The following is a 25,394-nucleotide window of genomic DNA, read 5'->3' as shown; positions in this document are numbered from 1 at the left end:
ATATGGAGGAGCAGAAACCAGGTTGCAGTACCTTGGAATATGACAAGGACAGGAGTAGAAAGGAGAAGTTAGGGAGCCAACATTTTCTTTTGTGTCACCTGAGATAGATGGATAGATAAAATTTTCTCCCCAAGACCAAGATGACACATACATTGTAGCTGAGATCATGGGGTTAAAAATGATAAACAAAACACTTTTCTAGGGGGCAGGGCCAAGATGGCTTACTAGAAGCAGCATGGTTCAGAAGCTCTCATCAAAAAAAAAAAAAAAAAAAAAAAAAAACACCATAATAAGCATGTGAATCCTTCACCGGCAACCAAGGTATCCAGGTTCTCTCATCAAAATTGACTAGAAGGCTGGCATGACCCACGGAGAGAAGGAAGAGCAGTGTAGTGCAGCGGCCCACCTGAGAGCCACACGAAGTGGAATCCCCTCTCCCAGAGAAAGGAGGCAGTGAGTGAGTGCACTACTCAGCTGGGGACACTGTGCTTTTTCCACGGAACTGTGCAATCCACAGATTGGAAGATCCCACACACAAACCCATGCACTGGGACCTAGCATCCCAACCCTGGAACTTACAGATTCTTATAGCCTCTCAGCTGGAATCTGTTCAAGCCTAATGAACTCTTAGGAGGAGGAGCAACCAGCATCTGCTGCCACTGCCTGCTGTCTAAGCCATTTGAGCTCCCTGTGGGAGGGGCAGCAGCCAGCACTGGGACTCACAACTGCCTAACACGCTAAGCTCCCTAGGCAAGGGAAAGGCAGCCCCATTTCTATAGCTCCAGGCTGCGCTTTCTCCCTGCTGGAGCCAGGGAGTCTGGATGGCTTGGTCCCAACTCTTGTCCCACAGCCCAACACACTGGCTGTGTCAGTCTATGGCCAGAGTGCTTCTTCAGGTCTAACCCTGACCCATTCTTCCTCAGTGGGTAGGGCTTCCCTGCAGGATCTCCAATAACTCCTGCCAGAGGCTCAGAGACAGAATTCGGATCTCCCTGGGCCTGAGCTCCTAAGGAGAGGGGTGGCTGCAGTCTCTAAGGACCAGCAGACTTAGCCTCTCCTCCTAGTAGTTCTGAGGAATCCAGACAACCTAGACAAGTGGATTTTCCCCCAGCAAAACACACCTTCTCCACCAAGGGACAAAGTGCTTTGTTAAATTAGTCCTGCTCCCCGTGCCACCCAACTGGGTGAGCTCCTCCAACAGGGTTTGTCAGACACCCTATACAGGAGCAATCCTACTGGCATCAGGGGTTGGGGCCTCTCGAGGTCAGAGGTCCCAGAAGAAGGAGGAGGCACCCATCTTTGCTGTTCTCCAGCCTCCTTGAGTGACATCTCCAGGCATGGGAGCGAATCAGATGAATAAGGCCTGAAGTGAACCCTCAGCCAACTGCAGCAGCCCTACAGAAGAGGGTCCTGACTACTGAAAGAAAACAAACAAGCAGAAAGTGACAACAACAGCATCATCATCATCAACAACAACAACAAGTCCACCACAAAAACCCCATCCAAGAGTCAGAAGCCTCAAAGATTGAAACTAGACAAACTCATGAAGATGAGAATCAATGAAAAAATGCTGAAAACCCAAAAGGCCAGAGTGCCTCTTCTTCAAATGATTGCAACATCTCTCCATCAAGGCCACAGAACTAGACGGAGGATCAGATGGACGAATTGATAGAAGTAGACTTCAGAAGATAGGTAATGAAAAACAACAATGAGCTAAAGAAGAATGTTTTAACCCAATGCAAAGAAGCTAAGAACCTTCATAAAAGGTTAGTGTAATTACTAACTAGAATAACCAGTTTAGAGAGCAACACAAAGGACCGGATGGAGCTAAAAAACACAGCACGAGAACTTCTTAAAGCATACAAAAGTACCAACAGCCAATCAACCAAGCGGAAGAAAGGATATCAGAGTTTGAAGACCACCTTACTGAAATAAGACATGCAGGCAAGAATAGAGAAAAAAAGAATAAAACAGAATGAACAAAGCCTTCAAGAAGTATGAGATTTCTTAAAAAGACAGAACATATGATTGATTGGAGTACCAGAAGGAGATGGGGAGAATGGAAACAAGCTGGGAAACACACTTTAGAATATTATCCTGGAGAACTTCCCCAACCTAGCAAGACAGGCCAACTTACAAATTCAGGAAATACAGAGAAAACCATTGAGATACTCCATGAGAAGATTAACACAAAGACATATAATCATCATATTCTCCAAGGTCAAAGGAAAAACTGTTAAGGGCAGCCAGAGAGAAAGTCCAGGGCACCTTACAAAGGAAAGCCCATCAGTTCTTTGAAACCAATGAGAATGAGGAGACAATGTACCATAATCTCTGGGACACAGCTAAAGCAGTGTTAAGAGGGAAATTTATAACACTAAATGCCCACACCAGAAAGCTAGAAAGATCTCAAATCGGCATCCTAACATCACAATTAAAAGAGCTAGAGAAGCAAGAGCAAACTAATCCAAAAGCCAGCATAAGACAAGAAAAAACTAAGATAAGAGAAGAACTGAAGGAGTTAGAGACACGAAAAACCCTCCAAAAAATAAATGAATCCAGGAGCTGGTTTTTTGAAAAAGTTTAAAAAGCAAATAGACTGCTAGCTAGACTAATAAAGAAGAGAGAGAAGAATCAAATAGACACAATAAATATGATAAAGGGGATATCACCACCGACCCCACAGAAATACAACCTACCATCAGAGAATACTATAAACACCTCTACACAAATAAACTAGAAAATCTAGAAGAAATGGATAAATTCCTGGACACATACACCCTACTAAGACTAAACCAGAAAGAAGTCGAATCCCTGAATAGACCAATAACAAGTTCTGAAATTGAAGCAAAAAAAGTCCAGGACCAGATGGATTCACAGCTGAATTCTACCATAAATACAAAGAGGAGCTGGTACCATTCCTTCTGAAACTATTCCAAATAATTCAAAAGGAGGGACTCCTCACTCATTTTATGAAGCCAGCATCATCCTGATACCAAAACCAGGAAGAGACACAACAAAAAAAGAAAACTGATGAACACTGACGTGAAAATCCTCAGTAAAATACTAGCAAACTCAGTCCAGTAGCACATGAAAAAATTTATCCACCACAATCAAGTCAGCTTCATCCCTGGGATGCAAGGCTGGTTCAACATATACAAATCAATAAATGTAATCCATCACATAAACAGAACCAATGACAAAAAACACATGACTATCTCAATATATGCAGAAAAGACCTTTGATAAAATTCAACATCCCTTCATGTTAAAAATTCTGAATAAACTAGGTATTGATGGAACATATCTAAAAATAATAAGACAAACCCATGGCAAATATCATATTGAATGGGCAAGAGCTGGAAGCATTCCCTTTGAAAACTGGTACAAGACAAGGATGCCTTCTCTCACCCCTCTTATTCAACATAGTATTGGAAGTTCTGGTTAGGGCAATCAGGCAAGAGAAAAAAATAAAGGGCATTCAAATAGGAAGAGAGGAAGTGAAGTTGTCTCTGTTTGCAGAAGACATGATTTTATATTTAGAAAACCCCATCATCTCAGCCCAACTTCTTGAACTGATAAGCAACTTCAGCAGTCTCAGGATACAAAATCAATGTGCAAAAATCACAAGCATCCCTATACACCAATAATACACAAGCAGAGAACCAAATCATGAGTGAACTCCCATTCACAATTGCTACAAAGATAAAATATCTAAGAATACAATTTACAAGGGACATGAAAGCCCTCTTCAAGGAGAACTACAAACCACTGCTCAAGGAAATAAGAGAGGACACAAACAAATAGAAAAACATTCCATCCTCAGGAATAGGAAGAGTCAATATCATGAAAATGGCCACACTGCCCAAAGTAATTTATAGATTTGATGATATTCCCATCAAACTACTACTGACATTCTTCACAGAATTAAAAAAAAAAAAAAACTTTTAAATTGCGTATAGAATCACAGAAGACCCTGTACAGCCAAGACAATCCTAAGCAAAAAGAACAAAGCTGCAGGCATCATGCTACCTGACTTCAAACTATACTACAGTAATCAAAACAGCATCCTACTGGTGCCAAAACAGACAGACAGACCAATGGAGCAGAACAGAGACCTCAGAAATAATGCCACACATCTACAACCATCTGATCTTCGACAAGCCTGAAAAAAACAAGCAATGGGGCAAGATCTCCTATTCAAGTAAATGGTTCTGGGAAAACTGGCTAGCCATATGCAGAACACTGAAACTGGACCACTTCCTTACACCTTATACAAAAATTAACTCAAAATGGATTAAAGACTTAATGTAAGACCTAAAACCATAAAAACCCTAGAAGAAAACCTAGGTCATACCATTCAGGACACAGGCATGGGCAAAGACTTCATGACAAAATGGTATAAGCTATTGCAACAAAAGGCAAAATTGACAAATGGGATCTAATTAAACTAAAGAGCTTCTAGAAGCACAGCACAGGAAACTGTTATCAGACTGAACAGGCAACCTACAGAATGGGACCAAAATATTTTGCAATTGACCCATCTGACAAAGGTCTAATATCCAGAATTTACAAGGAACTTAAACAAATTTATAAGAAAAAGACCAACAACCCCATCAAAAAGTGGGCAAAGGATATGAACAGATGCTTTTCAAAAGAAGACATCTATGTGGCCAACAAACATATGAAGAAAAGCTCAACATCACTGATCATCAGAGAAATGCAAATCAAAACCACAATGAGATAATCTCACTCCACTTAGAACGGTGATTATTAAAATGTCAGGAAACAATAGATGCTGGTGAGGCTGTGGAGAAACAGGAATGTTTTTACACTGTTGGTGAGTGTTCCACTGTTGGTGGGAGTGTAAATTAGTTGAACCTTTCTGGAAGACAGTGTGGCGATTCTTCAAGGATCTAGACCATTTGACCAGCAATCCCATTACTGGGTATACACCCAAAAGATTATAAATCATTCTACTATAAAGACACATGCACATGTATGTTTACTGCAGCACTATTTACAATAGCAAAGACATGGAACCAACCAAAATGCCCATCAATGATAGACTGGATAAAGAAAATGTGCTAGATACACACCATGGAATACTATGCAGTCATAAAAAATGAATGAGATCATGTCCTTTGTAGGGACTTGTATCAAGCTGGAAGCTATCATCCTCAACAAACTAACACAGGAACAGAAAACCAAACACCATATGTTCTCACTCATAAGTGGGAGTTGAACGTTGAGAACACATGGACACAGAGAGGGGAACATTACATACCAGGACCTGTTGGGGGGTAGGGGATGAGAGGAAGAAACTTAAAGGATGGGTCAATAGGGGCAGCAAACCACCATGGCACACGTATACCTATGTAACAAACCTGCATGTTCTGCATATGTATCCCAGTTTTTCTTTTTTTTAGAAGAAATAAAGAAAAAAAAAAACTTTTTCAACAGCTTAGGTTATAAGAAATTATTTCCCTAATCAAAATCAATTTACTGAGCAATTTTCCCTCAAAATAAGCATGCAGACTTTACCCCTGTAACACATTTTTGATGAGCTCCTATGTCTTTCATTTGTACTTGGGTTTTTATTTTTGTTTAAACTGCATTCTTGGTTAATGGAGCCTTTAGAAACTTACCTTGAGGCCCTACCTCTGTCTCAGTGGGGCCTGAATTCTGCTCTCTGGTTTGAGGATCTCTTTGTTGTGCTCCATTGATTTCATTTCTCAGTTATGCTAGAGGCAACTCTGATGCATAAAGAACCTGAATTAAACTCATAAAAGGCCTTGCTAGGAAGGTAACCTGATAATAACTACCTGGAAGATGAGAGACTCCACTCAGCTTTCCACCAGAAGGACTATAGGTAGTGACAAGAAGAAATAGATTTCTGGTGGGGTTTATATATAAAATTATAATGACATTTCTCACTTTTCTGAACATGCAGCAGCTTTATCTAAGTCTATCCTGTGGTTCTCACACTAGAGCATGCAAAGAGATCACGTGGAGGGTTTGTTAAAATAGCAATTGCTGGGCCACACTCCCCAAGTTTCTAATTCAGTGGTTCTGGAATGGAGCCAGATAATTTGTATTTCTAACACGTTCTCAACTGATGTGGATGGTGCTGAACAGAACACACTTCCAAGAACCACTGGTCTGTGCAAAGCATACCACATATTTTCATAACTTATTTTTCTACTTTTCTGTTGTCCTTCAAAGAAAATGAGCAAAATTCTCATTTCTGCACTACTGCCTCGGCAGTTTGTCATGTAAAAGTTTTTTAAAAAGAGAAAAAAAATTAAAAACAGTCACAAAGTGATATTACAGGTTACCAAACCAGAGTTTCCAGGCTCTACTCATTTTTTTGTATGAAGGTCAATAGATATTAGTGCTTCAAATGAAATCACACAAATGTAATATGACTATCTAGTACAAAACAGTGATTGCTTTTCAATTGCAAAACATTCATAAAATAAATACTTTTCCCCATCAAAGTCTCTTAATACTCACCTAGAAAAAGGGGAGTGGTAGTCATAAAAGAGCAGGAAAAAAATAACTCACTTGCCACACAAATCTTTATTTTTCATTTTTTTTTTTTACTTTTTTTAAGCCAAAAAAAGCACACCTAGAATCTAAGCAAGCTAAAGGCAGATTGTAGTGCTTAGATTGGGAACATCACAATGGAATTATTTTTCTTCCTTTATTTAATATGTTGACAAAGAGAACAGGCACAGCACGGTATCCTAAGTAGGGCATAATCTGTGTATGCAGAGCTGACAGGGCAAGTTGAGTGAGGCTATGAAGGAGCACCTCACCTGTTCTGCACCTGAGCAATTCCAAAGAGGTTAGGGTCACGTTGAGTAAAACATTTGTAAGAACAAATTAACACTCGGAGAGGCACCAGCTGCAGATTCTTGCTTATCTTCCAGTCCTAAAAAGTAAAGATTAAAAATAAAATTTAGTCAGTGTTCAATAAATATTTTTCATTAAAATAAATATTTGCTTTCTCAGAGGTTTCAGAACATTGATTTCTAAAGGACACACTATTCTATTTATGCTTGATTTGCTCTTTTCTCACACATAAAAACGCAAACTTAACTAGCTAAGAAAGTCGTACTCAAATGCTAAACAAAATCCAAATGATGAAAGATCATGTGTGCTTTTATTCAAACATATCATTATGTAGTCTAACCATAAAGTGTTTGAAATGAAGGTGAAAAAATGATATAGAATCTACACGAACCTGACTTTTGTCCTTCAGGAGTATTAAATTGATCAATCTGCAAATATTTACTGAACTTCCTAATGGGCATCTTGGTTTTACCTGCCCAGCATGTAGTTTCCATGGAAATTAATCTTCCTAAAATTCTTTGTTCACTGTCTGCACTATTCATTAAGATCTTCACTGGCTAGGTCTCAGGCAAGTTGCCTAATACATGAATTAAATTTTTGTACTTCAAATATTTCTAATCTTACTTCTTAGTGTACAAAATAAGCAGTCAAAACCCTGTTAGCCAATTTAGTGTACATATATTGACCATTTATGTTTGAAATAATGGTAACCTCAAAAGCTTACCATTTCTATGTTTTATAATCATCTTCCGAAATCAACACAACTCTGTGAGAGAATCCAAAAGACTCCCACAACTGGTAACTGGGAAATATTTAATTGGTTGATAATGCTACTTAGTTTTACCATGAAACCATTTGGCCAATACCATCACAACCCACAATGAGAAATTTGATGGCTGTTCTGTTCACTCTTCCACAAAAGAACTCTGAGATCCTATTAAAAGGTTCAAACAGGTAAGCACAGTTATTAATCCACCCTCGAGAGAGTAACAGCCTTTTAATCCTGGTGATATATCAGCAGGGAGCCAAAGTCATAAGTCATATCCCCTTCACACCCATCTCCAACAGTGGCTGTGAAGCACTTAGAGGATACACAGCACTATCCTAACCGTAAAATATTTTGGATGAAGGTGAAAAATGGTACAGAATATCTACAAACCTGACTTCTTTCCTACAAAGATATTAATTCATCAATCAGCAAACAGGTACTGAACTCCTCAGTGGACGTCTTGGTTTTTCCTGTCTGGAATCCATTTCCCACTGTACTGGCACAAAAGCCCTGTTTTTCCTTTGGGCAACTACCACTCCTCCAATCTCAGTGTATATACTGGGGGAATGAGAGAGCAACTTTTCTTACTCCCTGGCTCAATATATGACCAAGTAACTCAGGCCCAGGCAATGACTCAATTGCTTCCCTCTGACAATGGTGATTATTCTCGGGTAAGCACATAATGCAAGACAGTCCAAGGAAGCCAATGAACATCAGCTCCAGGACTTTCTCTGCATCTATTGAGAGAAGGAAGCTCTCCCTTTACTCCCAAAAGACACAATTTAGGCAGCTGCTACTGGAAAACAAAGCCAAAACAAAGGAATGCAGAGATAATAAATAAAGGACAGATTCCTATTGATAAATTTGGAAACCTAATTTAGACATGACAAAATCTTCAACCAGATTCATCCCTGGACCTTCTTCACTGCTTAAGTTGGTATATGAGCTGGGTTTCTTTAACTTGCAACCAAGAGTCCTGACAAATTATAAGTTACCTAAAATCTGCACAACATTAGGCAAAGTGTCAGGCTACAAAGATATACGCAAACAATCCCTGCCTCTTAGCATCTAGTTGGAATCTTAGCATCTAGTTGAAAAGACAATACTCAAACACACACACACACAAATAGAAACATATGGCTCAGTCCAAAGACAGGTTCTACATGAATGCAGAGAAAGGAGACACCATAGGCTGTATATTAAGCAAGATTTCACAATATAAGAAAAAGGTGAGCTGGGTTTTGAAAGTTGACTAGAAAGTATCTGCCTGGGGAGAAACCAAAAGGACATTTCAGGAAGGGTGAACTATGAGAGCATAAATTCAAGAATGTGCACATTGTATTGGAGAAACAATACAGTATAAACTATAAATAGACCATAAAATGTTAAATCATGGAATATCAACAATACATTAGTCAAGAAGTAAAAAGATTTCATAAGTATTTTTGAATGACAGACACATATAATATTTCAAATCTACTCTATAAGATATAATATTGATTCCCTAACTAGATTATAATGATAATGATTAAGTGATGAAATTGTGGTTGGAGAACAAATGACAAAAGACAGAGACTAAATATGGTCTTTTCCTTTTCCATATACTAGACAACCATCTCACCCAACCAGTTCATCCTGCCTACTTCTGTAACATATCTCAGCCAGAATTAAAGAACTATGGAAAATAAACTGTGCTACATACATTTTCCTCAGCTCCTATTTAAGAAACCCGAACAAAAAATAGAGCCAGGAACCAACAGGAGGAAGTTAGAGAAAGAAACAAATATAAACTAAGGAAACAAGTTAGACATCTGATTTGCTTTGTCCAGTTTCTTCATGAGGTGAAAAGTTTATAATAGAAAGTATTAAAGGCATTTTCTATTTCCAGTGTGGTTTTAGCCATTTCCTTCGTGTCATTAAGACATTGCATGGGCAGAGTTTAGGTTGGCTCTTATTGCAAGCAGGAATGCAAAGTGTCTGTGTCCCTCTTTCCCCTTCTTGGGGGAAACACTGTTTAGTTAATTAGAATAAAATGAATATTTTGGTGAGATTTTTGATTGAGATTGAGATTTTAGATTAGATTGAGATTTTTAACCAAAGGCCCATTGTTAGTTGTATAGTGAACATGAAACTTTGAAGTTGATTATTCTCTAACTTAATAATTTCTATTTCTTATACAATATTTTTTCAGGGCTATTTATTGTTTTCTAGAAACTTAACTGAGAAAAACAACTTAGCATAATTCCTTGGTATTATACTTTTCCACCTAGATTAATCATCTCTAGTAATGTTTGCATGACATGAAATTCTCGTACCACCTTACCACTTGCTGCCCTTTTAAATTTGTATTTCTATTTGTGGCATCATTGCAACTGTTTCTACTGGTACGACATATGTCCATTTGAAATGAGCATGTTACAAAGGAATAAAGACACTCCCTGTTATAGAAGACCTCTCTTCACAAACCTCAATTAACAAAAACTCATGATTTTGTCAAAGACAAATACTGCTTTTGTCACTGTTTATAGATAGAAATCAAAACACTCAATGAAATATCCTTTCTGTCAAGTCAAGGTCAGTGAATAGGAAAAGGAGTTGGTCTGTGATTATATATGCTTTTATTTTGAAAAAAATATCACTCTAGCAAAAAGCTTCAAAAAGTGAAATGCTATAATACAGTTTACTTTTTCACTCATTAATATTTGCATTATTTTCTAAAGCAAACAAACACATGATTATATTCTCTACGTATTTTTTAAAAAGTAGTTTTCCACTTTAAATTCAAATATCACTCTTTGCTAAGTTTTATGTTTGTTGAGTGGTAGAATTGAGAAATTTTTTTAAATCATTCAACATAATTGGTAACCATCACTGCCATATTTTACACTTTGAGAAATTAAAAATTATTGCAATATATATTTATATGGCACAGTAAAAAGTGTGGATAAGATTTCAATATTATATGAAGCACAAGGAATAGAAAAAGAGCATAACATGGTTTCCTGTTTTCTCAGGAAAAGGTATCTCGGTAGGCAAAATAATGTCCCCTCCAAAGATGTCCACATCCTAATTCCTAAAATCCATGAATATGCATGTCACCTCACATAGCAAAAGGGACATTGCAGGTTGGGTTAAATTAAGGACCTTGAGGTAAGAAAGTTATCCTGGACTATCCAGGTGGGCCCCATGTAATCACAAGAGTTGTTAAAGTGGAAGACAGAGACAGAAGAGAAGGTCCAAGTGAGGTGATATGAGAAGGCCTAGATTTGCCAATACTGACTTTGAAAATGGAAGAAAGGGGCCGGGCGCGGTGGCTCAAGCCTGTAATCCCAGCACTTTGGGAGGCCGAGACGGGCGGATCACGAGGTCAGGAGATCGAGACCATCCTGGCTAACACGGTGAAACCCCGTCTCTACTAAAAAGACAAAAAACTAGCCGGGCGAGGTGGCGGCGCCTGTAGTCCCAGCTACTCGGGAGGCTGAGGCAGGAGAATGGTGTGAACCCGGGAGGCGGAGCTTGCAGTGAGCTGAGATCTGGCCACTGCACTCCAGTCTGGGTGACAGAGCGAGACTCCGTCTCAAAAAAAAAAAAAAAAAAAAAAAAGAAAAAGAAAATGGAAGAAAGGAACCATGAGCCAAGGGATATGGGGGGCCTCTAGAAGCTGTCAAGGGCCAGAAAATGGTTCTCCCCAGGAGCCTCCAGATGGAAACCCAGTCTGCAAAATCTTGATTTTTGCCCAGTGAGACCCATGTTTAATTTCTGATCTACTTGACTATAAAAAAAAAAAATACATTTCTGCCAAGTCACCACGTTTTGGGGAATTTGTTAACAGCTTCAATGGAAAACTAATACTGTTATCATGTTCCAAATTAGCAGGACCTGAAAAGCATAACAATGGCAGCCCTCCCTGCTTATGGAATCAAGACATTTTCAGGCTGGAAGAGACTGGTCTAATCCCTTCATTGTCTAAGTAAGGAAATTAGTCCTGATATAGTAAGAAGGTAGATGGCTTACCTTAGGCCTCATATTTCAAGGTAGAGACAAGATTAGAATCTAAGTTCACTAAATTATAGATTAGTGTTAGTCATTGTATGATTCCCAGGCTCTTTCATTAGTGAGGATTTCTATTATAGTTTAATAGCAACTACAGAATGGTTTAGAAGAATGAACAGTTGTTGGAAAGTACACATGTTTTCAAATAACATACTGAAGAAGTACATTTCTTTTCTATGCCAATCTGTCTCCAACTAAGGGTTAAATATATTCACTTGAATTATCCAGGCATCACTTGAAACTCAACATGTCTAAGATAAAACATGGGGTCTTGCCTTCTAAACCAGCTCCCTTCTGGACTTCTCTTTCTCCTTCATACCCCTCAGAGGTTTACCATGCTCAATCAATCAACAATTAATATTGTCCTTCCTTCCTTATGATACTTTCCTTCCTTGCATTTCCACCACCACACCTTACACCCACAGTAGGCAACCACTCTAACTGGCCTCTTATCTTTAGCTTCTTTTCTCTTCAAACTTCAATTAAGCCAGCACACTATTGCCAAGTGACTCTTTCTAAAACACACCTTTATCACCAGCTTTCCCCCACATTTTCAGTAGGGTTTCATTTCCAATCAAGATCAAGTTCAAACCCCTTACTTAGTCTAATCCTTTGATAGGTTCATGGCATGTGACCTCAATTTTTTAATAATGTCTCCTCCGGCCACTCCTATCCACAAACCAACCAAACTGATTCACTGCCCTATGAACATGATTTATTCTCCTCCCTACCATTCTCTTCTCCTAAAATGTCCTCTTTGCTGTCTTCTCCATGTATCTGAATTCCACCTATTTTAAGGCTATATACAAGTCCCAGCGTCTTTCTGGGCACTTCCCAGACCAGACAACCTACAGTGATCTCATCTTCCGCTTTGAATCCTAAAGTAATTGGTCTCTATCACTCATTTAACATCTAGATTTTATTGCTAATATCTTTTACATCTTTAGCATTTAAATTCAGATTTTAAATCATTTGGGACAGACTACTTATTTGCATTCTACTTAGCATTCAGTTCCCTGTTTAAAGAGGCCCTCAAAAATTTATGGAATGACTAAATATAATTTGTCACTGCCATGCCATGGTGTTAAGTGACATGAGCACTGCTCTGAAGTTAACTACTCCATTTAGCAAGGGTAGCCATACATTGGGGTTTTGCCAAGGACAGTCCTGGTTTCCTGTTGTTTTTCCAGCTATTAATAAAATCCACTTTTACTCTCAAAAGCATCTCGGCTTAGATGATACATTATATGGTCATTCCACCCTCAGGGCCATTTGGACTGTGATAAGAACAGAAACCACAAAGAAAATCCCGTCATGTTCCAGCCAGCCAGCCAGCTAAGCAGCATTCCCTCCCCCACACAGTGGTCCTGCTCTCCCACAGCACCCTCTGCATAATCAATATCCTCTGAATTTCACAAGGAATGTTCAACATTTTGATGATATACAGCTTCAGAAAACTAAACTAAAGCTGAATACAATTTAAGATTATTTAGAAGAAAGAAAATTATAGATACAGAATACTACTGTGACTCTATCCAGCAGTTTAAGAACAAAAGAGAGAGTTCTCTGAAAGGGTAAGAGTATTCGAGGAGTTCTCATAGGAGTAAAAGTAATCAAGACACAGTGTATGAGCTCATTTATGCTCTCATTATTTTGCTATTTTTTGAATAAAACAATAAGAAATATATATCCCTTTTAATTTTTCTGAACAATAAATACTTATGACTTTCATGGCTGTTTAGAATTAGAAATGTAATGCTTTCTGATCCTCTTAGTACCTAATGTATGTTAACTTGACCAACCATGGCATAAATGTTTTAAAACCTACATTCATTTTCACAGTTGACTGGTTGAAATGATCAGTTTCATAAATGAATGTCAGTGGTATCTTAACAGTAATAACCTTTTACGGCAAAGTAAGATTTTACTTTGTAAGTAATGAGTAAAATTATTAAATGTAATCCTATGTTTCATTACTGGCAGCTTGTCATAAAAAAGGAATTAAAGTTACAAATTTTCATTGATTTTCATAAAGTAGATGAACTTTTTTGCTCATGTATAGGGAGACCTACTCAGTCTAATCTCTTTTGAGGGTAGTTTTAATTACATTACATCATTTAACACAGGGTTGAGAGTTCATGTTCCAAACCATTCCCTCCCTAAATTATTCAACTTTAAAGGAATCTGGGGAAATGTTAAGTTCAACTAACGAGACTATAAGAAATGAAAACTATTAAATGCATGTCTTGGGTATAGGATCACTCAAGTGTCTGGAAAGAATTTTATGAGACTATTTAGGTTACATCTAAGTCATTGTTCAAATACGGACAAAGTTAGTACTAACTAAAAAGGATAATTTTTTGTTGCTATTTCAAAGATTTATATCATTAGTAGCTAATATTGAAATATCAACTACATTAAAATTATTGATCATTTTGTTATTGCTAAGGACTAACTCAACTTTGATGGCAGAACTATAGCATTTAGAAAAAGACAAAGGTATCTGGATGAATTATGATCAAGATTGGTATTTGAGACTGAATAAAATTGTTTGACTATTTTCCAATCCTCATCTCATTATTTCATAAAGCAAGCATGACATAATTTTACATTCACCTGAATAGAAGCAATTACAATTTGATATTTGGTTGTTCTGTGTTTTATGTTGAGAATAAAGACCCATTTATCATCCAGTGTCTCCCTCCTTTGAGTATAACCCCGTAAGAAGCAGAACATTGGGTAAAGCACAACAGGGGCAACCAGACGTTGGCATTATCAAATATGTTCTCCCTTCCTGATAAAGCATTTGCTATAAAGGTCAGCAGTCTTTAAGTTTAGTTTCTGAAGAGATAATTAACAAATTAAAAAATTTTTAACAGAAAGCAAGGCTTCCAGGCAAACTATTTTTTTGTATAATTGCTGTCTACTTAACATAAAAATCTAGAGATATATAAAAGCAATTGTTTACCAGTGTGGTTAATCTGATTATCATCCCCAAGTATTCTGTGCATGTTTTCACTCTGTTTCAACTCTGGGAACAAGGAACTTAAAAATGGCATTTAAATTTTTTTTAACTGCTAACATCTAGTAATATATATTTAAATCTCAATTTTCTTTATCAGTTTTTAAATATGTTAAGCATCCTTAAATTTATTTAGCATGATTAACAAGCTGTACACATTTATTCTAATTCCATTGTCATATACTTTTTTACTATCATATACTTACTAAATATTATTAGTTTAATGATTTTTATAAGGCTAGAATCAATGGGTTTTTTTTTCTTAAAATTTTTATTAATCATTTACAGGTAACAAAAACCCATTATGTATAAACACATAAATAACAGTTTTGACAAATAGCTATTTTTGTGTTTTTTTCACATATTAAAACCCACTAAAAAATAACCATTTTTCTAACCACCAACAACAAAAATCTTAGTGAGAAGAGTACTGCTGCCTTACATTTCTCCAAATCTCTTCAATGTCTGATGACAGACGAAAGCTGGATTCTCATATCTGCTTTTGCATTCAGTCTATTAAAATATCACACCAGATAGCCTCTCAAAAACTCCTCTGCGCACTCATGAAAAAAATGAGTGAAAAAGATAAATGATGGCCAGGCGTGGTGGCTCACACCTGTAAGCATTTTGGGAGGCTGAGGTGGGCAGATCACTTGAGCTCCAGAGTTCCAGACCAGCCTGGCCAACATGGTGAAACCTCATCTCCACTACAAATACAAAAATTAGCCAGGTGTGGTAGTGGGTGCCTGTAATCCCAGCTACCCAGGAAGCTGAGGTAGGAGAATTGCTTGAACCCTGGAGGCGGAGGCTGCAATGAACTGAGATCGTGCCACTGCAACAGAGCAAGACTCCTTCTCAAATAAAAAAAAAAAGGAAAAACTATAAATGATGAAATGATGTCTAAGTGTTATAAAAACAGCTTTGACCTAGAATACCCTTGAAAGGCTCTTGAGGACCCCTGATCACACTTTGAGAACCAATGCTCTAGACAAATCTCTTCATTTTACATATAAGGACCCTGGACCTCAGAGAGAGTAAGTGAGAAACTCAACATCACACAACCTGTTAATAGGAGGATACAGATATTAGATGGTTTGTCTCACTTCTCTTGGTTTAGGTTCTCAATTGGAAACCTGGGAAATATACCCTAATGACCTGTCCTATTCCCTGTAAGTTGCAAAGATTGTCACAATATATTTATTACCCTCTCCCCAACATTTCTTTAATAAAAGAGGTAATCAATAAATTTGGTAAATTTTGCAACAGGCATACTGTGTTTGAACCTAAACTACAATATTTGAATTCAGGTCTCTATTTGAACAGAAACACTAAGGCAAATTCGACTGCATCCTACTCCATGCAAGCTAGTAATGACAAACTGCACAGTAAATATCATAGGTAAATATGGAAAGCAGATCACCCATAATATCAGTATTTATCATATATTCTGTGTCTGGAATACAATTCAATGACATATTTCAGAAAAATCTTCTCAAGTACTGGCTGAAAGGGTGGTGGGTACATTAAGAGATTGCAAATAAATTGGTGATCATAACATCTTTTTTAGATAAAATGGAGTTGTTCTGAAATGTAGACATATTTCATTCCCTAACCAGACCTTATTCTTGTGTTTTTAAAGAAAATCAAGAAATCTTCTTGGCCACCTAGAGATGATTTCCTTTGTATCCCACCAGATGGTTCAGATCTTCTTTAAATGGATCATAGCCTTGTTCTTTTAAACAACACAGTCCCCAGAAAAGCTGGTCCAGAGGAGGAAATTCTTCCCAAGGAACCCACTCCCAACTTTCAGTTTTTTCAGGTTCTACATTCTTTGGTTCTGAATCATGAGTCACATCCACTTCTCCTTTCATTAATATAGTAACGTAATGGTAATTCTCCTTCTCAATGAAAGAATTCACAACTGAGGCAAAGCGAACATTTTTCAGGTGAAGAGCTGCTTCTTCCCAGATTTCCCTTTGGGCACATTCTTCCCAGGTCTCACCAAACTCCAAATGACCTGCAGGGAGTTGGAAACTGCCGGCTCCAACCGAGTCTTTCCTCTTCCCCAGGAGGACGCAACGCGGATGCTTGCAGCTGGTCACCACGACTCCGACTCTGACTCTGGGCCGCGGCCCCCGCGGCTCTGCACTCTCTAGAATCAATGGCTTTTACAAAGCAAAACTATTTTCCTTTAAAAGTTTTTTCTTGTTATGATTTTCTGACACTCCCATGCCTTCTGCCTATCAATATATCTACATGTGTAAGTCTATGTTTTGAGTTATTTTCCCTTAGTGCTTTGAAAATAGTACGCCATTGTTTTTTCTGGCATCTGTTAGTGTCAGTGAGAAATCTGATGTCAGTTCATTGCTGCTTCTTTGTAAGTGATCTATCTTTTCTTAACATTTCATCTTTAGCTCTTAATAGTTCAACTTTGGTGGTATATAGTTTTACCAAACTGTGTCTATGTATGGATTTGTTCTTGTTTGTTGTGCTTGGCACTCAAAGTGCTTTTTCAATTGGAAATTGTCTTTTTTCAATATTTGAGCATTTTCTGCCATGAGCTAGGACATTCAAAGGGTGTAGATCCTAGCTAATGGGTTTTTCTTTTAACCATTATGTTTTTAATTCACGCTATATTCTTATGCCATTATGTTGATGTTTTTATAATGCCCTGACATATTTAATTTATAAAAATGTATTCTCTTTTAATTTTTAAAGAAATGATATAGATATCAATTCTCCTTATTTTCCTATTCTTGCTTCCAAGTTTGTTGTTTCCTCAGTGATGATTGATGTTAACCTGTATGTGTGTGTGTGTGTGTATGTCTGTGTGTGTCTGTGTGTGTGCATGTCTGTGTTTAAAATCCTGTAAGAAAGTTCTATCTATCTGATCTGAATGGCCAGTGGTTCTATTTTCTACTCTGCAAGTCAGCAGAAGAAAAGCCTCATCTCTCTTTCACATGACAGTGTTTCAAATATACAAAGGTAGCTATTGGGAGTAATGGTATCATCATCAATCAATAAATTTATTTGCACTTTCTCTTATGATTCAAAATGAAAATGTGCATGTTCTCGTGCAGGAAAAAGAGATAGAAGGTGGTATCAGGAGGTGTCGGGTAAGCTAAAGTCCTAATTTTATTATTTGATAGATTTGAAATTTGTGAACAAACTACTTAAATTTGCTTAGTCTTAGTTACCTCAACTGTGAATAAAGACAATGAAAACCAAGTCACAAAGTTAATATGAGGACCAGAAACTCTATTACTTAAATGTCACCCCCTGAGGAAAGTTACCTTTAAGCCTCCACCAAAGTAGTTTTTGTTCTGTCTGTGACTCCATAGCATGGGTATATAATGCTTTATGATAAGGCTTCTAACGTTACATTTTAATAGTCTGTGATTTCCTCAATACCATGAACTGCATCTTCTTCATCTTTGGATCCAGAAAGCTTAGCACAGTACCTTGCATATAGTATGAACTCAATAAAGATGTTCAAAGAAAAAAATATGAAAAAAGCATTTTGTAAGTGGAAAACCACTACCATTACCCATCTTCTAGTTGTTTAAAACCCTTCATATCTCCTCTTCTTGGTTTACTCATTCCCTTAAGATGATGGAATAGATAAGGTTCATCATGCAGTAACATTCTATTGAAAATTATATTAATTTTTTAAAGTAGCAGTACCTAATCACAGCATTAAACTTTTCCTGAATTGGTGTACAAGACAGACTAATATTACATCCTCCTTACTAGCTCTTTCCACAGCCTACAATCATGCACATATCTTCCCATTTTCAAAATCTTTCTTCAAGCCTTCCTCACCCTCCAAAGAATATTCTATAGCACTCCTACCTATTACAGCTACATTTCTTGGAGATTAGTCAAGACTTGCTGGTTTCAATTCTGTATTCTTACCAGGCTTTTTTTTTGTTTGTTTTAGACATAGTTTCACTCTTGTTGCCCAGGCTGCAGTGCAAGTGCAATGGCATGATCTCAGCTCATTACAACCTCTGCCTCCTGGGTTCAAGTGATTCTCCTGCCTCCTCAGTCTCCCAAGTAGATGAGATTACAGGTGCCCACCACCATGCCTGGCTAAATTTTTTGTGTTTTTAGTAGAGATGAGGTTTCACCATGTTGGCCAGACTGGTCTTGAATTCCTAACCTCAGGTGATCCACCTGCCTCAGCCTCCCAACGTGCTGGGATTACAGGCATGAGCCACCATGCCTGGCCCCATCAGGCTTCTTACCAATGCAACCTGCTTCCAGCCCTGCCATTTAATGACACAAAGGACACCACCTTCCTCTTTTAATTTTTCAGTGCTGTTTCTTCTCCTCAGCCCTGGATCTGTCAACTTGGCATCTTTAGTCAGCTCATTCTTGAGCCCATAACAGAGTAAGAGAGCAGCCAAAATTTTCTCACACCTAGAGAATAGTATAGAAGTGGTTGAAAGAGAACCAGCAAACCAAAGGGACTTCAATATCAGAACAAGAAGACACAGGGTACATGGAAGAAGAAGCATGACCAATGGGAAGTAGAAACCACCATGGAGCTTCGATCTAGATAGGAAGATCATACACCCAGAGGATGCCTACATGAAACAGGACAATGGCAGAACATAAGGCTCCTACCTACTAATACCATGACACTACTTAAAAACTCCAAGAATTAGATAATATAGGGAGAAAGGAGGGGAAGGAAATTCTAAGTGATCAAGATAAAACCTGAAATGAGTTAGGAAATCCTAAAATTACCACATAAGCCTTGAATTAACTAGGTAAATTTTCCAGTAGAATGGGGGCCCAAATAAAAGCTAAGTTCAGCAGAAGAAAAAGCAAGAAAGCCCTGTTTATTGCACATCTGTGTTTTATGGCTGAAGAATTCGTGCCACTCTCCCTGTTTTGCTCTTCTGTCCCTGATTGTTTCTTTTCATTCTCATTTGCTGACTCCTGCTTTTGCCACCTTTTAATAATATTGTCCTCCAAGGTTCTGTCCTTCTGGTCTTCTCACCCTACTGGGTAGATCTCCTTGGGTAATCCTCATTCCCAGGGCTTCGAGTGTCACACTTATATAAACAATCTTTAAATCCACATCACCAGGTCTAGCCTCTCTTTATCAAGCAAAAATGTCATCTTGCTAACCCACTACTTCAACAACTCTAAGTAGCTGTTACGGGCTAAACTGTGTTACCCAAAAATCCATATGTCTTAAACCCCAGTGTCTCCAAATGTCACTGTATTTGGAGATAGGGTCTTTAAAGTGGTACTTAGGTTAAAATGAAGTCAAGTAAAGTGAGCTCTAATCCAATATGACTGACTTCCTTATGAGAAGAGGAAATTTGGACACAGACACGTATCAAAGGAAGACTATGTGAAGACACAGGAAGGAACCAGCCATGTAGAAGCCAAAAAGAGAGGCTGCAGGAGAAGCCAACCCCTTCTGGCACCTTGCTCTCAGACTTCTAGCCTCCAGAATTGTTAATAAATCAATTCCTGTTGTGTAAGCCACCCAGTCTGTGATACTTTGTTGTACAGCCCCAGAAACTTATACACTAGCTTTTGAAATTAAGCTCAAACTTCACACACAAGAGTCATTGTAACCTCACACTGCTGTTCTCTCCAACTTCATCTCTCATACCTCACCTTCCGTGACTTCCCTGTACTCATTGTGCAATTTATATTTGCACAATATTACCTCTGCACAAGCAATGGCCTAGCCTGAAATGCCTATCCACTAGTTCTTTATCTATTCTAAATGCCTCTCTAGCCTTCAAAGCACATTTCTAAGAAATACCTCTTAAAATAACTTAACATTTATTATGGATTCTCCAAACACAATCACTGTGGTAGGCACCAAGGTTAAACCAGGGACAATCCCATTTACTGCAGATGCCTTCTTCTCACAGCATCCTGTGCAGCTTCACATCTACTTCTCACAAGAATGCAATCATTCTCTCTTTCTTGTTTGAAAGCCTTGGTTTACAAAACACACGCACATGCGCGCGCACACACACACACACACATAAAAAATTATACTTATTAAGCACCTACTATATGCTACCTCCGTTGAGCACCCACTGCACCCACTGTACTAAGCACTGTTTATGCATTAACTCATGATCCCTAACCACATTTCTGTAGGATAGGTATTATTACTACTGCCATTTGACAGATGAGGAAGCTTAGCCTTGAAGAGGCAAGTAAGAGGACACAGGTGGCAAGTGGTAGGGCTGGACATCAAACCTAACTTGTCAGATTCCAGTCCTTATTATCCCACTTCTCCTGGGAACATGTGAGTTTCTCAAGGGTCAGGGTTCTGTATTCTCAGCCCTGGCAAATAGCCTAACACATAGTTAGAAAAAAATTTAAAAGTTTCAGGGGAGAAATAAATGATGACAGAAGAAGGATCTTTAACATAAATGTCTCAAGTTCAGCTGAAGTAAATGGGGAATAACTAGGTTGGAAAAGCATAGGAAACATAGCCTAGACCTTTGGTTAAGGATCAGGAATAACTCGTATGAGTTCCCTGCCCATATCCTCTACTTGACAGCTTTCTGAAATTGGCAAAATTACTTGATTTCTCATTGCCTGGGATTTCTTATAGGTGTCATGGGGTTATTTTGGACATTAATTGAGGTATTCCAGGTGACATATTTAACAGAGCACCAGACGCACACTCAGTACCAAATATATTCTGGCTGCTGTTGCTTGTATTAGGTTGTAGTTTCTGAAAGAGAGACATGAAATAAGAGTAGCAGCACATCAGATGGTTTTGAGAAGAATCTGTCAGAGCACAATTAAACATGGCAACTTGTCCAAGGTGTTCAGAACATTGCCAGTGGAAAGCAGGATGTTTTGAAAATTGTTTCCAAGTAATCTGACATGCTGTACTCATTAAATGTCTCTTGAATATAACAATCCATTCCAGATGATAATGTGAACGATTCACAGATAGCTACATATGTGATCAAGATTACATATTTACTCCCCTCTTGAGGACCAACATACATTTCTATCCTCATTTTCCCACTGATGAGCTCTCTTTTCTCTTTGTATTTAAGGTCCAGATGGTTTTAAGTTTCAAATTCCTGCTCAACCACTATTTTAATGTTCTCTTTGGCTACCTGGTTAGTTCTAGATTCTGGGCTTTTAAAAATCTTAACATTAGCCCTCCTTGGCAGCACCTTTGCCAGATTTTTCTTATGATACATCGAGGTGTAATATGTTGACAAACTAATTAAAGGAGGGGCTGGTATTCAAATCCAGATCTGATTTATCATCCTGTAGAAATAAAATATTTATCAGGTATTGTCCCAAGCTCTCTCTCTATAACGATGAACAAAACCAGAATGGTTCTTGAATTCCTTGAGCTTAGTATTCAATGGTAGAGACAGACACCAACACCAGGTAAATCGATTACTACAAATTTTGCTAAATGCCATGAAGATACTGTCTATCAGGCTGTCTATCAGGATCCACAGAGCTAGTTCAGAGTAAATACCTGACATCAGGTGATGTGAATACCTGGCATCAGGTGATGTGTAAATACCTGACATCAGGTGATGTGAACTCCGATGACTGTTTCCGGATTTCATTCTACAGGATTATAAACGAACTACGTAAAGTGGCTCTTGTAAAATCTCTACTTTGCTTCTTGGAAAGTAAACAGGCCAGTAATGTGAGCCTCCATGTCCTAAGCACGGGTTAGTATAGCTAAAATAACCTACATATTTTCTGGCCCATAAATATTGTATTATTCATTGTAACTCTTGATAAAAGCTCTCTACTTGGTATGAAGGATAGATTTATTTATCCATTCATTCATTTATTCATTCATATTTTTGATAATTAGAATCTGTTCTTTTATTTTTTTGCCCTAGAAAGTAATAATACAATCTTTCTAGGTAGGCTACATTCTTGGCTTGTTTCAATATTAAATTTGTTTTGGACAAGATGCATCCTTAAAGGCAAAAAATAGTAAGAGACAAGGCCAATGGAAGAAAATATTTAAAATCAGCAACTCTAGGTAAAGTGTATACAAATGTTCGTTGTATTATTCATTTAAATTATGTGTTGTTTTCCAATGTCTCAAACTAAAAAGTTGGTAGGAAAAAAGTTGCCCTTGTTGAACCTCATCATGAACAACACATATAGTGAAATTCATGAAAGGAAGTTTCACAATCACAGTTTTGAGAAAGATAATGTATCTCTGAACATAAGTAGTGATGATCTCATCCAGGAGTTAGAAATGTAAACTTACGAAACAACTAACAATGCTAGTAAGAATACATTATCAGCATTTACACACGCTCATAGATTGGCCCTGGGGAAGCTATGGGCTGTGAAAGGTGAAAGGCCTAATCCAGGCTCTGGAGATTCTTGAGGACATGGCATACTTGTATGCAGGAGCCTTTGTTCCGCTTACAGCGGAGTAAAATGAAAGACTTTCAGCATAGAGTCTAAGAAGCAGACTAACAGAGCAAACTCTAGAGTGTGCTTGAAGGCAGCCATAGTAAGAATTCTCCCCAGCATAGAGGCCATATTAAGATGTTTGTCATCTTCCAGTACTCCACAGTGGATTTACCCCTTCACCAACACCTCCTTTTCTTTTTTCACTATTAGCTATACTATACCTTTGTCACTAACAATTCATTAATTCATATATTCAACCAGTGAATATTCATTCAACTTTTTCTATATTCAACTTTTTGTTATGTGTAAGAAACCAAGTAGGCCTTGCTTACTAAGGTGTGTAAGACATAGCCATTGTCCTGTGGTACTGGGACAGCCCTAAACAGGGACAGCAGATTCCCAGCCATGACTGCACATGAAAATCAACTAGAAATCTTCATAAAAATGTGGATGCTCAGGATCCTACGGCTACAAACTCTGATTTAGTAGGTCTAGGGTAGGATAATCTGTATTTTTTGAAAGATTCTTTGGTAAATTTCGTGAGTGGCTGGTGATAAGATACACTGAGGCCAGGCACAGTGGCTTACGCTTGTAATCCCAGCACTTTGGGAAGCCAAGGCAGGCAGATCACCTGAGATCAGGAGTTCGAGACAAGCTTGGTCAACATGGTAAAAGCCCATCTCTACTAAAAAAAAAAAAAAAAAACAAGTGTGATGGTGGCCACCTGTAATCCCAGCTACTCGAGAGGCCGAGGCAGGAGTATGGCTTGAACACGGGAGATGGAGGTTGCAGTGAATCAAGATCACCACCATTCTAGGCTGGGTGACAGAGCCAGATTCTGTCTCAGAAAAACAAAAAAAAAAGATAGGTATAAGCATATTCACAACTCAGATCCTTTATTGGCACAAAGACTACTGGAGTATAATGATACCCTAAATCACTTGAACAACAGGACTTAGAATCAAACTCTTTAGAGATAGAGATGATATTAGAGGTCATACATCTAGTTCCCTACCAAAATCTTCCCACCCGCGTGCACACACACTCACAGCTAACAATGAGTCCAAGACTTCCCAGTATGCCCGACAGACTAGATAGGAGTCTATGGCTTCTGGGTTGCTCAGGCTCCCAAACTTTGCAGGAGTCTCATACTTAACCATGTGCAAAAACAGAACTTCTATCTCTCCCCAACGAACCTACTTCTCCCTTAGTCTTCCCTATTTTAGTTAAAAAATAAATAAATTAATTAATTAATTTTAAAAAATCTGCTTCACACAATTCTGTAGGCGAAAAAAGCCTGGAAATCTAAGTCTTATCACTTCTTTCTCCAAGATACATCTCCATTCCATCAATTTCCCTCCACTGCCACTACGATCATTATCTCTCAGCTGGTCTAGTACAAATAGCCCACTGCCTAATCTTACTTCCTTGCCCTCTAATTCATTCTCTATGCAAATGTTATCTTTTCAAAATGTAAATTAGGACATACTACTCTTTTACTTAAAATTCCTCAAATGTGTCTCATCACACACTGAATAGAAGCCAAATTCCTAATGTAAACTACATGATATTTTGTGATCTAATTCCCACCTATCTCAACTCCTAGTCAATTAATACTTTCTAATCACACCGAACCATTTTTCAGTTCCTCAAATCAAAAAGTGATTTCCCATTAATACACACTGTTCCCACTGGAACAGTTTCCTGGAAACACTCTTCCACAATTCTACCTGACCTTCTTTTCCTTTAGGTGTCATTTAAAATATCCTTTCCTCCGTGAGGACTTCCCTTGTCCCAGATTTAAAGAAGGGCTTCCCTGATACTCTTCCTTGTAAAACCCATTGGTTATAAGCTGAATTGTGTTTCTGCCAAAATTCACGTGTTGAAGTCTTAACATCCAGTGCCTGTGAAAGTCACCTTGTTTGGAAATAGGGCCTTTGCCAAGATGATCAAATTAAATGATACCTGATTTTAAACTTCTAGCCTCTACAACTGTGAGACAATAAATTTAATAAATTTCTCTCTTTTTTTTTTAGACCGAGTCTCGCTCTGTTGCCCAGGTTGGAGGGCAGTGGCACAACATTGGTTCATTACAACCTCTGCCTCCCAGGTTCAAGTGATTCTCCTATCTCAGTCTCCTAAGAAGCTGGGATTCAGGTGCCCACCACCACACCCAGCTAATTTTTGTATGTTTAGTAGAGATGGGATTTTACCATACTGGCCAGGCTGGTCTCAAATTCCTGACCTCAGGTGATCCACCCCCCTCGGCCTCCCAAAGTGCTGG

The 25,394-nt window shown here is 38.2% G+C and overlaps 1 protein-coding gene and 1 pseudogene across 2 annotated transcripts in view; both read right to left on the bottom strand.

Annotated features, from left to right (window-relative positions):
- Positions 1-6,565: 6,565 nt before the first annotated feature.
- LRRC69 (leucine rich repeat containing 69) overlaps positions 6,566-25,394 on the bottom strand; it is a 134,364-nt gene continuing 115,535 nt past the window's right edge. The window contains exon 10 of the mRNA XM_030937651.1: positions 6,566-6,936. Within this exon, the coding sequence (XP_030793511.1) occupies positions 6,817-6,936 (120 nt within the window). The 3' untranslated portion in view covers positions 6,566-6,816. The remainder of the gene's footprint in view (positions 6,937-25,394) is intronic.
- Positions 15,035-20,365, bottom strand: LOC115899704 (annotated as a pseudogene). Its single transcript, XR_004059331.1, has 3 exons — positions 20,337-20,365; positions 18,949-19,123; positions 15,035-16,866 (listed from the first exon to the last, which is right to left on the bottom strand). The product of XR_004059331.1 is annotated as a nucleotide triphosphate diphosphatase NUDT15 pseudogene (transcript).

This window comes from Rhinopithecus roxellana, chromosome 9 (genome assembly GCF_007565055.1).
Source record: "Rhinopithecus roxellana isolate Shanxi Qingling chromosome 9, ASM756505v1, whole genome shotgun sequence".
Classification (NCBI taxonomy): Eukaryota; Metazoa; Chordata; class Mammalia; order Primates; family Cercopithecidae; genus Rhinopithecus; species Rhinopithecus roxellana.
The sequence above is the reverse complement of the archived record's forward strand: the minus strand, read 5'-3'. Positions and strand labels throughout refer to the sequence as shown.